The 15,929-nt window shown below is 36.7% G+C and overlaps 1 protein-coding gene, 1 long non-coding RNA gene and 1 pseudogene across 2 annotated transcripts; 2 read left to right on the plus strand and 1 right to left on the minus strand.

Moving 5' to 3' along the window:
• Positions 1 to 2,423: 2,423 nt before the first annotated feature.
• LOC126680192 (uncharacterized) lies at positions 2,424 to 4,890 on the minus strand. Its single transcript, XR_007641071.2, has 3 exons — positions 4,272 to 4,890; positions 3,373 to 3,461; positions 2,424 to 2,722 (listed from the first exon to the last, which is right to left on the minus strand). It is a non-coding gene; the product is annotated as an uncharacterized LOC126680192 (long non-coding RNA).
• Positions 4,891 to 10,633: 5,743 nt separating this feature from the next.
• LOC130014752 (SNARE-interacting protein KEULE-like) lies at positions 10,634 to 12,463 on the plus strand. The gene is made up of 6 exons (XM_056105803.1): positions 10,634 to 10,729; positions 10,854 to 10,919; positions 10,998 to 11,056; positions 11,462 to 11,512; positions 11,623 to 11,719; positions 12,373 to 12,463. The coding sequence occupies exons 2-5, from the start codon at positions 10,859 to 10,861 to the stop codon at positions 11,674 to 11,676; spliced, it is 225 nt and encodes a 74-aa protein (XP_055961778.1). The 5' UTR covers positions 10,634 to 10,729; positions 10,854 to 10,858; the 3' UTR covers positions 11,677 to 11,719; positions 12,373 to 12,463.
• Positions 12,139 to 15,929, plus strand: LOC126680415 (SNARE-interacting protein KEULE-like; annotated as a pseudogene).

Below are 15,929 nucleotides of genomic sequence, written 5' to 3' on the forward strand. Positions count from 1 at the left end.
TAAAATCGTTAGTACAATTGTTGCTCAGAGTGATGACATCTCTCATCACCAAGGAGTTGCTCAAAATCGCAGTTTCTTTTTCCATTACAAAGTTATGATGCATGATCTAAAATTTTGAAAATCATTCTTCTATGCATTTCTATCGTGATTATGCAATGTTATATGCGATATCTGAGCACAACTGTACTTTGAAAATCATAAAAACTTTCAAAATTTTCATAAAATCGTAAGTCTTACTCTAGATTATACGCTCTGCGACTATTAACGGCTTTCTTTATACTTATTGGGTATATTTCAAACTTTTGTACTGCTGTCATATTTTTGTATTACTGTCATTTTTCTGTCATTTACAGACTGTTCGTCTGTCACATCACTTCTTTCTCCATATCTCTGATAACTCAATTAAGTTCAAAATTTTCTATTACTGTAATCACCACATCCACTTCTGCAACACTCTAAACTACGTCATATACAGACGCAGATACCGATGTTTCACATCGACTTCCTGTAAGTAATTCATCTCTTTCTTCAATTCAAAAATGTAATATAGGAATTATGTTTGCGATAATTATATGATGTGATGTTTATCATATTATTGTTTCTGTAAGTTATATATTTATATATATATTTCTTTCATTAGGCACGTATTTAATAACAGCGCTTCCTATAGGTTCTCACTTTCTGAGGTATTATCCTAAAGGCAAAACCTATTACTGATATTCTACTATGCAATGCAGCAATTATATAAACACAATAATGTAAACACATAAACACAATTACTTAAAGCATATAAATTACTAATACCTGGAGGTGCCTGGTGTGGAACGTTAGGTTCCCTAATAACTACGCCAGTGTGTCGGCCCCTAACCGTTCTACCTGAGTTTCGTCCACCTCTTTGGACAAAATAAGGGTTGGTTGTAGTTCTGGAGGACGTACTGACGTAATCCGGGTGGTACTCGCGTCTAAAGTAATAAGGTCGTATCGGATCACCCGACCATTCATGCTCTGTTTCAATCCTACGAGCCATTGTAGTAAGCGTGCTGAAATGTTCGTCCACATGCTCATACAGCTCATCAAACTGAGGTCCTAAACCCCTGACATATCTACGATTAATGGTCCTATTGTCTTCGTTCAGATTAGGGACTCCCTCTGCCATCCGCAGAAAATCAGTAGAGTACGCTCCTACAGTCAGCATCCCTCTAGAAAATGAACGCATCTGCCTTCTAACCTGATTTAGGGCTATTTGCGCCTGACCGTTAGCTATGTCTGCATCTTCCCTCAAATTGCGGTATCTCCGCACACTTGACCAAAAATAATCACCTCTGTATTCCTCAACGTCTAGCTCATCTAACTCTTCTTCTTCATACTCTTCTTCCTGAGGATTTTCCTCTTCTGCTTCTTCTTCTAATTCTTCTTCTGGATCCTCCTCAGGATCTTCTTCAGGATCCTCTTCCTCTTCTTCACTGTATTCAATCTCTGGCGAATGTTCTCTAACTCTGTTTCCAGAAGAACTACCTATCTCTGACACAGACATAAAACCATTTTGATATATTTCTGGTGAGGCTCTAATATCTGCGTGGAATCCATTCTGATGGACCTCAGATGGTTCGCCCACTTCATTATGAAACCCGTTTTGAAAATATAGGAGGCGCTTCCTCCCGTTCTTCCTCAGCATGCGACTGAGCTCCGTTTTGCCCAGACATGCTGAAAAGAAACAATTTCAAACATAAGCGACCATCTGAGTTCCTTTCTACACGCAATTCCAGTATCAACTTATGCAATGCTGTAAACATTTAGCATTTAATCCAACTGTACGTAATTCGCAAGCAAATAATCACTTAACAATCTCAGTGGGAATAGCAAATACTTAACCCTCTCAATCGTTCATAATTTGCAAATATATACCACGTTCTATATCTTAACATAAGAAACAATTACTTAGTCATCTTAGTCGTCCGTAGAAGCAAATACTATTCACTTACTAACTTAATAATCCTAATTCGCGCGCGTAATGCCACGTACTACTAATGCACACATAACACAATTACAGACAACCAAGGTCTGACTCTTGCTGCAGTAGTTCCTAGGTATACTTACTGACAAATACTCCCAGTCAAATAAGCAATCATACAATTCTAGCAGTGGTAACTGGACCAAACTGCTCTTAAACACACATTAAAACAAACTTGCAGTGGTAACTGGACCAAACTGCTCTGATACCAACATTGTCATGACCCAAAATTATTGAGCCGCAACCGGCGCTAGGGAACGGGAGTGGTAGCTCCGGAACCCATAGCAAGCCTAAAATCACAGTTTATTTTTCGCAAATATAATATAAACAAATAACAACAAACAACGGAAGCAGATATACATATACATAACATATACCCAAATATATACACTAACTGTTTCAAAACCTCGCGGGCTCTAGTTGCCGTACCCTGTACGAACTGGCCTCGCGGTACTATATACATCAGTTAGTGTTCCAAACATCTCACCGGCACCTGGGGCCGTGGATCATATACTAAACACGTAGCCTATCAAAATGCATATAAAACAATAACAGCAGTTAATATATACAATCAAAATGAACTGCTGTCTAGGCTACAATACTATCGACAAAGGACCACTACTGCAGCACTCACAGAAGTCAGAGACTAACATATACAGCTGACTTCTGGACTTCAAAATTGGCCTCTAGCTAAGTCCAGAAACTAAGCACCTGAAAGACATCAAAGGTGAGGGGTCAGTATTTGGGATAATACTGAGTGAGTTTGCATTTACTAACGGTATTATTATAGAAATATAGCATCGCATTTTAAATCAACATTAATACTAAAATACATATGAACAAGTACTCGATCCTTTCGAAACTAAAATCCTGAAACATAACGTAACTCACTATTATTCAAATCATACTGATTCCAATAGTCTGACCCGGGAGCGTTCACGTTCAACCACGTCAGTCAGAACATATCTCTTAATCCCAAAGAGGTGGGTCCAACCCACTGGTAGGTCCAACCTACTAGATACGGGGCTCAGGTTACACTGCAACCGAGTTCACTCTCGTATCGCATCCATATTATAGCTTTCATAATCAAACCATGCATGCATCTCAAATCATATCTTATAGTCAGACACGCTAGACTGACTCAATTACTGGTGATCACACAGCCTATTGACACCCAATAGGTAGCTAGTTTCGTTGGATCGTATACTAGGTTCTCGTACATAAAACTTAATCAAAACATGTAGCATATCAACAATTTATATATATATATAGTGCGATGCATATAAACAGTATATATATATATATAATATGATGTCAAAATAATATTAATCGATAATACACGAAAGTAAAGTGCAACTCACAGTGACCGCAATCCAATCACAAATATGGTCGATGTGGTAATATGCTCGTGCTAGTACACCCCTAGTGCCCTCACCGCTCGGTCGTACGTCTGATACATATTAATTAACGTTTAATAGTTAGACGTAAATCATATGTTTATAAGTATAATACTTTCATAATATAAGTATTGGTTTCATTCTTAGTAATCAGAAATTCTTAGTCGTATCCACGACTTATCGAATACTATTCCTTGTATTCGAAAATAACATAATTCCCTTAACGTTTTCATTGTCATTACTCGCGTAAAACGTCGAGCTAAATCTCACCTTTTGACTTATCGAGGTCTTTTATTAAATTTTAGGGTTTAATATTCACAATTATCGAAATTTGGGTCGAATTAGGTTAAAAATCCATTTCGGTCCCCCGGACCTACTGTGCGGGCGCATAGAGTGACTATGCGCTCGCACAGACCGGCTATGCGGGCGCATAGTGGGGCTATGCGCTTGCATAGCCCTGCCTGGCTATGCGGGCGCATAGCAGGGCTATGCGCTCGCATAGCCCTAGCTATGCGGGCGCATAGCAGGGCTATGCGCTCGCATAGCCCTAGCTATGCGGGCGCATAGCTTGAGCTATGCGCTCGCATAGCATAGCTATGCGGGCGCATAGCACGGCTATGCGCTCGCATAGATTCCGCTATGCGGGCGCATAGCTGACCGCTATGCACGGCCCCGGAAACGTCGTTTCCGAGCCGTTTCGCCGCACCCCGACCTACTCCATACATCCACCATCTCAAATCCTTCACAACCCGTATTTTGTTTTTCACCAAAACGCTCAAACCGAGCCAAAAACGCTAAACTCATTTTCTAACCCAAAACAGCCCACAAAACCCGAGTTTAGCACCAAATTCCGAGATTTTTACCTTGATTTGAAGCTTGGAGATGATAGAGCTTTCAATTTCGAAGAAATCGACGCGAAAACCGCTTGATTCGGACGTCGAACGAAGAAACCGTGAAGAAACGAAGTAATCGGTGGAAAACTTCAAGCTTCTGGATTCTTACCTCTGATACATCCTTCATTCAAAGGTTTTCTCTTATATATACATGGCTAAACGTCTGTTTTAGTCCTTCCTTTCCTTCCTTGTTACAATTTATCTTTCTAACTTTTCTTTCGTACAATTTAGTCCATAACTAAATCGATTAACTCTTCTATTATAACTTATACGTATTATTTATATACTATAAATAATACAAAGCTTGATTTTAACACTTTCCCGTCAAAATTCCATATTTCTATTTTCGACATAAAGTGGCTAAATTACCACTTTGATCCCTGTACTTCATTTTGGACTTTTCTTGACATTTTTCCTTTTTATTCCAATTCTAACTTCAGAATTGAAATATAATATAAATTTTCTCCGAAATTATCTTTTCTAAAACCGACCTGCTAAATCTTATTTATCGGAAAACTTTCCGATAATGCCACTTTGGCGAATCCAAACTGGACACGTGGTCCAATTAAAAAATTAAAAATTTTGGGGTATTACATTAAAGTATGCAATGTTTGTGTTTGTTTTCATTTTTGTCTGCCATTTTAGTCTGTTATGGTTACATTTTTGCTCCTGTGTTTGAGCTTGTATTTATATTATTTGTTTGTCTATCTTGGTAATGACAGGTTGGAGGCAAAGTTTGTCAAAATGATTTTATTTTATGGGGGTAAAATACAGATGAATGAGGGTACTTTAGCTTATGTGGGAGGGATTCAGGAGATAGGTGATCCCATGTGTAGCTTAGACAAACTTTCATATTTTAACTTACTGTCATATCTGCATTACTTTGAGATAGAAAAGGGGGATTTATATCTGAAATCTGATAGGATAGAGTTTACAAAATTTGAGAATAACAGATGTGTCCTTCCCTTTTGGAAACTGCTTCCAGACAACAAAGAGAACAAATTTTTTATCTATGTTGATTATTCAAAAATATTAGATTCTCTGGGCATACAACCTAGCAGAGAGGGGGATTGTGAAGCTAGTGGCAGTGTGCTAGCTTCACAGGTAATAGATGTTGGGGAAGACTTGACTTTTGATGATATTTGCATAGATATAGAAGATCATAGTGATGATGATGAGGTAGAATTACATGAGGCTAGGAAAAATGTCTTAGAATCTAGGCAGGATTTAGTAGGTTTGGCAAATGCTAGGGCAGGGGATGACATTGATGTACTAGGGGCTGGAGATAACATTGATGAGGTGGCTGGGGATAACATTGATGAGGTGGCTGGGGATCATATTGATGAGGTGGCTGGGGATCAAATTGATGAGGATGTTGGGATTATGGATGAGGATGAGGGTGAAAGGGAGGTACCTGAACCTAGGACAGAGGTGGTTGGGGATGAAGAGGGAGATAGTGACTCAGCAGACTTAACTTATGAGAATGAGAGTGTGTATACAGTAGTTCTAATGTAGGTAGCCAGTTTAGTAAGAATGAAGATGAGTATGGTGATGACTCACAGAGGGAGGTGAGTATACGGGTGCAGTTTGATACCACTACTGAAATTCCTTAGTTTGCACTAGGCATGTTTTTCAGTAACTTAGCGGAGGTTAGAGATGCAATAGCCAGGTATGCAGTGATGAAAGGGATGTGCGTTAGGTATGTGAAGAATGATCTACAAAGAGTGAGGGCTAAATGCATTGTTGGCTGTCCATGGTTGATACAAGTAAGCCCTTATAATGCAGACCACAACTAGACCATTAAGACCTACAAACCTGACCATAGATGTACTAGAAGCAATAGAGTGTCATTTTGTGACAGTAATTTCTTAGCTAAGAGGTACAAGACCATGGTGACCAACCAACACTATATCAAACTTAGTGACTTTAGGTCCATTGTCAGGAGTGAACTAAAGCAGAGTGTTAGTTTGAATGTGTGTAGGCATGCAAAGACCAAAATTATAGCTGAATTGATGGGTTTTTATAGGGAGGAATATGCCATGCTAAATGACTATGCTGAGATTATCTGCCATACCAACCCAGGCACACATTGTTTTGTCAAATCCACTTCTGAAAACCCTGAGGGAAAACAAGAATTCCATAGGTTTTATGTGTGCTTTGCTGCCTGCAAAAAGGGGTGGGTTCAGGGTTGTAGGAAAGTGATAGGCATAGATGGGTGTTTTTTAAAGGGGATTTGTAAAGGGCAGTTACTGATAGCTGTAGGTAGAGATGGCAACAACCAAATGTTTCCAATAGCTTGGGGAGTGGTGTTGGTTGAGAACAAAGACAACTGGAGTTGGTTTATGAGGATGATTCAATATGATCTAGAACTTGAAGATGGAGAAGGATTTGCAGTCATATCAGATATGCAAAAGGTATGATATTGTTTTGCTACCTTCTGTTTTTGTATGTGCTTTGTGATTGTGGCAAGTGTTTGGACTGAAATGTTGTATTCTTCTGTTTCTGTATGTGCAGGGTCTTGAAAGTGCTTTGAAAGACATACTACCCAAGGCAGAACACAGAAGATGTGCCGGGCATGTATATGCTAACTGGGCCAAAAAATGGAGGGGTGATGAGATAAAGAAGGCATTTTGGAGTTGTGCAAAGGCAACTATAGGATCAGATTTGAAAGCCAGACTTAAACACCTAGGGACTTTAGGGAAGGATATAGCAAAGGATGCTTTAAGTTATGACATTGAGACATGGTGCAAGGTGTATTTTGACACATCAATTAAATGTGATGTGGTTGATAACAACCTAGCAGAGACATTTAATGATTGGATTTTGAAGTCTAGGTGTAAATCTATTATTAGTATGCTGGAGGATATAAGGATCAAGGTGATGAACAGGCTGTGGAACAAGAGAGATTCCATAAGGGGCTGGATTTCAGATATTTCACCAAGAGCCCTACAAGTGATTGAAAAGAACAAGCTACTGTCCTTTGAGTGGGAGGTGGAATGTAATGGGGATGATGCATTTGAGGTGGCATGGCTTCAAGATAGAAGGAACAAGCATACAGTGGACCTTATCAAGAGGACCTGCACTTGCAAGGAATGAGACTTGACTGGGATCCCTTGCAAGCATAGTGTCACTGATATATATGCCAAGCGTGGCAATCCAGAGGCCTATGTACATGCTTATTACAGCAGAGACACATACATGAAAGCTTATGCTTATACCATCCAGCCAGTTCCTGGAAACCAGCACTGGCTTCAGAGTGAGAAGGGAACAATAGAGCCACCACCCTTCAAAAAACTACCTGGAAGACCCAAAAAAAATAGGCGAAAAGAACCTTTTGAAGTAAAGAAGAAAGCCAAGCTTTCACTTCATGGGAGAGTTATGACATGTGGAATATGCAAGGGAACTGGACATAATTACAGGAGCTGCCCTCAAAAAGGAACAAACACTCAGGTAATTCTCAAACACTCAGCTTATATAAGATTGATTGTTAAACTATTTGATAACTTTTTGTTTATGGTTTCAGTATAAGCCAAGGCAGAATAAGAAGAACTAACCACAGGCAAGCCAACCAGAGGCAACACCTTCACAGCAAAACACAAGCAGAAAAAGAAAAAGGAATCAACCTTCTGTAAGTTTAATATTTTCATTACACTTGATGGTTTGGTTGAGGTGTAAGTTTCTGTTTGTATTTGTGAGGTATTTAATTGGGTTAGATGCAATATTTAATATGTCATTTATTTGTTTGGTTGCAGGTAGATGCCTCCACCACTGCTGCTGCACGTGCAAAGCTAAGGTCGAGGATAAGGCAAACTCAATGAATGGGCAGCATCTTTTGTTTCTAGTAGGGAAATTTTTGGTATTGGGCAGTGTTTAGTTTTTTGGACAGTTTTTGTATAGGGCAGTGTTTTAAATGCCCTTGTTGATAACTTTTGTGAAATGTGTTGATAACATTTCCATATGGCCCTTAGTAAAGCATTGATTTGCTTTTGAAAACACTTTTTGTATAGAAAGGATCTAAACAATGTAATTACTTTACCCTTTTAGTAAAAGCTATATTTTTGTGCAATACATGTGTATTATTAAAGTTCAATAGAAACCAACTGCTTTTGTGCAATACAGGTGTTTTTCAAGCTAAAAAAGTTCATATTTACAGGTCATTTTCAATGCAGAATACTTGCAAAACTATAGGTCATTTTCATGCATTTCTATTGTAAAATCAGAGGGCCCTTTTTCATGCAAAAGTCAAGCAAACATACTAACAATATACCAATTCAGATTAACACTAGAATAAGATTACCATTGCAATGACATCAATATTCTTACAAATGTTAGCAAAAAAAGAACATCAACAGTCTTACAATCCTAGCAAAATAAGAGCAGTTTCACAAAATACAATATATTAGCTACCAAAATGAAACTAGAACTGCCCCAGCTTAAAGATCAAGGCCTAGCATTATAATGCATAAAGAACTGCCCCCGCAGTAACTACCCCACATCCATACAATTCATAGGTCAGCTTTGTTTTGATTTTCTTGGCTTGTGCATGGTGCAACTGCACTTCCTCAATCCTCTCCTTCAATGTCTCCACCTCCATCATTTCCAGCCCCATTTCTTCCTTCAGAATTTGGTTCTCATGTTTGTACATGTCAACAATCTCCTTTAGGGCTTCTCCCTTCAATGAACTATTCTCCAATACCTTAGCTGCCAAATGAGCTCTGACTTCACCAGCTTGTAGAAGAGCTGCATTACGGTCGTTTTGCAAATGAGTCACCTCCATCTTCAAGTTAGTGACCACCATATGTGCGTAGCCATCTAAACCTTTGTCAACCCACTGAAAGAACTTATAATCTGGATTCTGCAATCAAGTATCATAAATGCATATCACACAACCAAATCAGCAATGTACAAACCCTAATTTGCAATAAAACCCTAATTTATGACAACCCTAATTTTACACTGAGCTCAAAACCCTAAACTAATAACAACCCTAAAGTAACAACAACCCTAAATAATAACAACCCCAATTTAACACTGAGCTCAAAATAAACCATAAATAAAAGCTTACATTTGGTTTTGGGCAGGTATAGAACCTCCGGCCTGGATTTTTCTTAGTGGTTGAGGTCTGAACTCGCGCCGGAGTTCCACAATCACACAGAACAACGCCATCACCACTACCACCTTCCATAATTAGCTCTTGCAATGGTGTTGGAAGCTCACTACGGGATCGGACAGGGAATGGACGCTCAGAGGGGTCAGGTTTGGAGAGGAGAAGAGGAGACTCAAAAAAATACGCTTCTACCATGTCATCTGCCACATAAGGGATGTATTTGACATGTAAATAGGTGGACGTAAGTTTGTAACGGCGTTAGCACTCGCTTGGCGTCAGGGACCACGGACGACTGATTTCAGGAGTGTAGGGCTTTATATTAGATATGCTGGAGTGTAGGGACCTTATGTGCAAAAAATGAAAAATACAGGGACACACACATGTATTAAGCCATAAATCTAATTATATTTGATTTATTTATAAAGTTGTTTTTAAAATTTATGAAGTTAATTATATTAATATCAAAGAGATTTATGAATAAATGAAATTAATTAAAAAGTATAATTGAATTAAATAATAAATTTTGGTCATTCAACATAAAATAATTAATCAGTGCATGCATCAGTCGGGTCGGTTCGGTATTAGAATTATCAAAATCATTCAGTTTTTGAAGAAAATAAAAACTAAACGAAAATAAAAAAATAAAATTTAGTTTGTTTTAAAATATAGTTTGTTTAAGTATTTTTTTGAACAATATTAAGTTTTTGATTTAATCGAAATACAAAAATATTTTAAAAAAAGATATAAATCAGACTTAGGAAACAAATCTAATTAATTCTTAAAAAAAATTTCATAGATATAGTTTGCTTATTTCTATATTTGAACAAAGAGTTAACGCGCCCCCTGAACTTGTCACACATGATCATCTAACCTAATTTATACTTTTTGACAACTAACTACAAAATTCTTCATTTTTATGTCAAATAACCCTATAGTTTATATTTTTATTTCAAAAATGAATTTAGGATAATTATATCGTAATAATTAGAGAAGTATATAATTACTTTTTTGCATCCCTCACCTCCATTTATATTTTATGTGTTTTAAAAATACAATTATGAGACTATCAAAAAATGAGGAGTTTTGGGGCCAGTTGTTCAAAAAAGTATAAACTGAATTAGATGACTCCGTGTCACAAATTTAGGGGGCGCATTGACCCTTTGGTCTTCTATATTTTGCCTTCGGTTATTCAAAATTAAGTTTTTCAAAACTAAAAAGTGTCGTTGGAGTTGAGAAGGACGGTTGAAATTTGAATTTGGTGTCATTTACCCATACACACAATTTGCCTAGCAAAGAAACTGAACAACGCCACCTGCTTAAGGTCTGTGCTCGGCCTTGTAATTGCTTGATTTAGTTCTGTTTTTATTGATATGCTGTTGTCTAAATTCTCTTCTTTACAAGTTTTTTGTTCGTTTGCTAATGATCACAGCATATGCTTTTATTAGGGGGGATGACGATGGTTGATTCTGACGGTGACATTTACAAGAATTTTAGACAAATCACTCGTCAACGTGAGCTCACTCTCTGCATAAGATTCCAAATTTAATTACAATTTATGTCCATTTAATATGACTTTGTTCATTATTTAGGATTATCCCATGAAATGCTTCGATTCACCAAACTGGATGTCAATCAGTCAACTTGGAAGGTATTGTAGGTTGTAGTATTTTGACTGATTTTGTTTTGTTTTGTTTTGCTTCGTCTTCAAAATTTAGGAGAATGTTCATCTTAACTTATGCTACTTCTTCAATTGATTTGCAGCTATTCAGGAATGCCTGAATTACATTAAAACAAATGTTTTTAGTTTTACATAGAAGAATGAATAAATATATGATATTATCTAAGTAGCTGAAATATATAGTTTTCAAGTTAATTAATCTTCAAATGCTATGTAGGATTCTCAAGTATAATTCCTTTTGTTTTTAAAACAGAACAGTTTCATCAGTTGAACTCAATCAACTAGCTAAGAGCGTCTCTCTCTCTTTTTATATATCAGTGTCTAGATGCATATGAACTTATATATCTGTTTTCTCTTCTTATTGTATTTGTGCAGTGTTATCGGGTTGTTGTCAGACATGAACAAGATGTCACCTTTATACAAAAGGTATGGCATATCATTGTTATTTATTATATAAAGTTTGGATATTTTTTCGTGAATCTTGTTTAATGATGGATCTTGACTCTTTTTTTGTTATCTTTTATTCTCCTGTGCAGGGCGTTTGTCTTCTTCAGCTCACCTATTTCAGAACATCTATTAGCTCTGGTTAAGGAAAATGTACGTGAACTGCCTGGAATAGTAGTGTCGAGAGAGGTATTTTTCTTCATGTAATATTTGTTCTGGAAAAATTCATGTTTTAGCTAGTTGATACCTTTTTCACTTTTAAGATTACTAGAAATGTTATGGTTTATAATGAAATTTCTTCTGATTTGGGCGGGACAGATGAATTTGGAGTATTCTGTTATAGACAGACAGATAATTGACACTACCATACTCTAAGTTTCATACTGTATGAGTATTATTGCCAAGGATAAATTTTTCTCTTTTCTATAGAATAAACTTATTTTCAACCGTTTTCTTTCAGTCTTGTTTGATTTTGGAGCAATAGGCTGCCTCATGTTATTAATAATATATTCCACCTTCCACTTTCTTTTTACTCTATCCAGGTTTCAAAAATTTGTTGCTGTCTTTTGTTATTTTCTAAGTAACACAGAATAGTTTTATGTCTATACATGGTAATGGAACTGCTTTCCGAAAAACTTTTTGTGCTTTATCTCTTCATTCTTTTTGAAGAGTCCACAATTCACTAATTTGTTCTTTTTCTCCTTTACTACTTCATGAATAGTACCAACCTATTCTTTTTATGCATTGCCACAGTTTTTGCCTCTTTAAAGGTATTAAAATTATTGTATATCTTGGTTTACATCGTTTGGATATTATTTTTAGGTCTCCATGTATCTTTTCAGGAATTTCCTTGTATTATCGTGCTGCCAAGTTCCTGGACGTGGCCGCAGTGACACCATATCATGATCTTATCCCTACAAAACTGGCTGCAAGAGTTTGGGATCACCTAATGCATTATAAAGAAAAGCTTATTAACTTTCCTCAAAAAGAAACATGTGAGCTGCTCATCCTGGACAGATCTGTTGATCAGGTAACCATATGTTCCGGATTGACTTAATACTTATTTTATATATGCTTGGTGCGTGGTAGTAATAATTTATTCATTTTGAATTCTAGATTGCTCCTGTCATACATGAGTGTACATATGATGCCTTATGCCATGATTTATTGAATTTGAAGGGAAATAAATACATTCTTGAGGTAAGGTAGATAAATCTGCATTGGCTCTAGCTAGATCTCCTTTTGATATTGTAAATCTAAGAATTATGGTTCTTCAGGTTCCTAGAAGAAAAGGCGGTCCTCCGGGATAAGAGAGTTTTCTTTAGATGAATATGATCCTGTATGGCTTAAGCTTCACCATGCACATATAGCAGATGTAAGTTTCTCACACGTCTTTATATTTTCTGAATTTCCCTGGTGTAAGCACTAATTTCCTTTGGGCTGCCTTCAGGCTAGTGAAAGGTTACATGAGAAGGTGGCCAGCTTTGTGTCAAAGAACAAAGCTGCACATATCCAACATGGTCTAAGGTTGGTGTAAAGTTCAATTCACTTTTCCCTATTAATTTAAACCATTGTAGATAAAATGTTGTTTTATGGGTACCATGGTTAGTTCTGTTTTAAACTTGAAATTGAATGCAAAAAAGGCTCGTCATCAAAGTATATCAAAATTGAATGTTGGTTGTTGAATTTAGGTCTGTAATTAGGGTTGTGGAATGTTGGTTTTTGAGCTTTCTAGATATGATACTGTAAGCAAATTTAGTTCTTACATTGCTTACTATATTATTTCAAGTCAATTGGGGCTAAGAATGCTGCTGTTAAAAAGTGAAAAAAGCGTTTGTAAGTACTAGAGCCAGAAAGAGACTATTTGAAGTGAGGTGCTCTCAAAGAGGTGCTAGCTGCTGGCACTATTATCTCTATTTCTCTTTGCCTCTCTACCCTAAGTAATAGTCTAAATGCCACCATTTTTTCTTTTTCTTTTTTCAAGTTTACGCATACTCATCAAGGAATAGGATGCTATATCATCTTGCCTTTTTGACTAGCTTGTTGAGATAAAATCTGATGGAAATATTTTGTATGTGAGCAAAGATATAAGGTTGTCAGTAAATCCGCTTCTCATTATCAGTGGAGTTTATGTTGCTTGGGTATGAGGAGGCTATTTCTTACTGAGGTAATTTATTTAGGTGACTGGTTGATTTATTCTGAGAGTTGATTAAGTTTTATGCTTAGGGAGTCATTGATGGCACTATCATAAGGTTCCTGTTTTTCCCTAAAATTGGCTTGCAAATAAGAAGGGGGATTGCTCAATGGGAAAAAGTATTAATGGTCCATCATGGTATGGTGTCTCTAATGGCTGTTAAGTTTTCCTGTGTTTTCTAAATAATCATCTTTGTTGGGGCAAAAAATTCTTTGTTTGCAGTTCTTAAATACCATTGTTTGATGACTGCTGCAGTTTGCAGTAAATATAGCACATAGTTTGTATCCAATTTCCGTCTTTATCCATCTTGGTGTCCTTTTCCTTGTATAATTATTTCTATTTCAAATTATGATGTTTATAGCTCGTATTCAAATTATCTCAAGTTCAGGCAGATATGCTACCATATCATATACAGTTTTTTAGTTGTCTGTTCTGTAGACATAAGGCTCATATGTCGTGAATTATGATGTATGTATATATATATATATACATATCACCTTGAATTCTCACTTGCTGTAGTTGTAGGGATGGTGAACCTTCTCTTCGAAACTTGCGAGAGACGGTTTAAGCATTGACAGATTATAGCCAACAAATGAACAAGCTCTCTCTTCATGTAGATGTTCGTGTATTTCTGCAAACACATTGCTTTTTATTACTTCAATAGCTTTATATAATGGGAAAACCCTCTCTACGATCTAACTGGAACTATTCAAAACATTCTATTTCTAGTTGCAGCCTAGTGGAGATCTCATGATTTTCTTGGTTTTTATACTTCTGCTAACAATACATTGCTTTCTTAGTTGCTTATTAGAACGTAATTTCACAATTTGGCTTTCTTGATGGCCCATATCTTGTCAAATTAATATGCCCATCTTGTTCTGTGTGTTTGTTTGTAATTCTAGCATTGTAGCTGACTGAGCCATTACAGTATGGAAAGAATAGCTGAACTTTTGTTAACGCTGAAGGCTATTTTTTTCTGCTATTATAAACACGGGATGAAACCATTATCATTAGTAGGAAAGAATATGTCCTGAGTGAGATATATTTGATATGTCCAGTTCTTCATGAAAATTACATTCATTGGATGCAGATTGCAGGAAAAATTAACAGAATTATTATGGAGACAGGCCTTCGAGATATAGGTAAACTGGAGCAGGACTTGGTTTTTGGAGATGCAGGAGTTAAGGATGTAATAAATTTTTATACCAAAAATGAGGTAACTGTTAGACTCCATCTTAAAACCAATTGTTATCAAGTGGAGGTGCCCAACTAATATTTAAACACATGTCCATTCACACACACAACCAATGTGGGATTCCCACTTCAACAGTAACGATTTCCAGAAATTGTAGCAGAAGCATTAAAAGTTCTCTGATGTACTTACAAGATATGCTTACTGCTTATGCAGGCTGTGAGTCGTGAAAATAAGCTGCGCCTATTGATGATTCTTGCTGCCATTTATATATCCTGATAAGTTTAATGCCAATAGAGGGTCTTGATCTTATAAGGGTTACTCTTTTTCCCCCTCTTCCAGCTATGCCACAGTTTCTGATTCCGGTTTGAAGTCAATTTGTTAAAATCATGTCTTTCCCGGATTAATGGTATTAACATCTTATTTCATACTGATCTTAAATAATTTTCAGATATCAGGATTACCGCAACATGATTTTCGTGCTGTAAAAAGTATGAGATTGCTCGGGCATCCAGAGCCTAAGAAAAATTCTATCTCTCTAAAGTTTGACATTAATAAGGTAAATATATGTTGCTTCTGTTTAATCTTTGCTAAGCCCATACTTGTCTTATGTGACTATCTCTCTTTACAATTGCCAGAAACATGCAGCCAGAAAAGACAGAGCTGGTCCTGAAGGAACTCCATGGCAATTATCACGGTTTTACCCTATGATATGTTAGCATAATTAATATGCTATTGGAGTAATGGCCAAGTATATGACTTGGAGTAGTGGCCAAGTATAAGACTTGGAGTAGTGGCCAAGTATATGACTTGGAGTAGTGGCCAAGTATAAGATACTTTCCTTTATTATTGCTTAGCCTTGTCTATATAAAGGCCTCCTATGTTATTCTAGGATTTAGGTTTTTCTCTTCTATTGTTAGCCTCTATTTCTTTGTATCTTATTCTTCTATTCAATCAATGGTTTCGTATATTTCTATTAATGTTATCATGGTATCAGAGCCAAATTATTCGTC

The sequence above is a fragment of the Mercurialis annua genome, linkage group LG5 (genome assembly GCF_937616625.2).
Source record: "Mercurialis annua linkage group LG5, ddMerAnnu1.2, whole genome shotgun sequence".
NCBI classification, from domain to species: domain Eukaryota; kingdom Viridiplantae; phylum Streptophyta; class Magnoliopsida; order Malpighiales; family Euphorbiaceae; genus Mercurialis; species Mercurialis annua.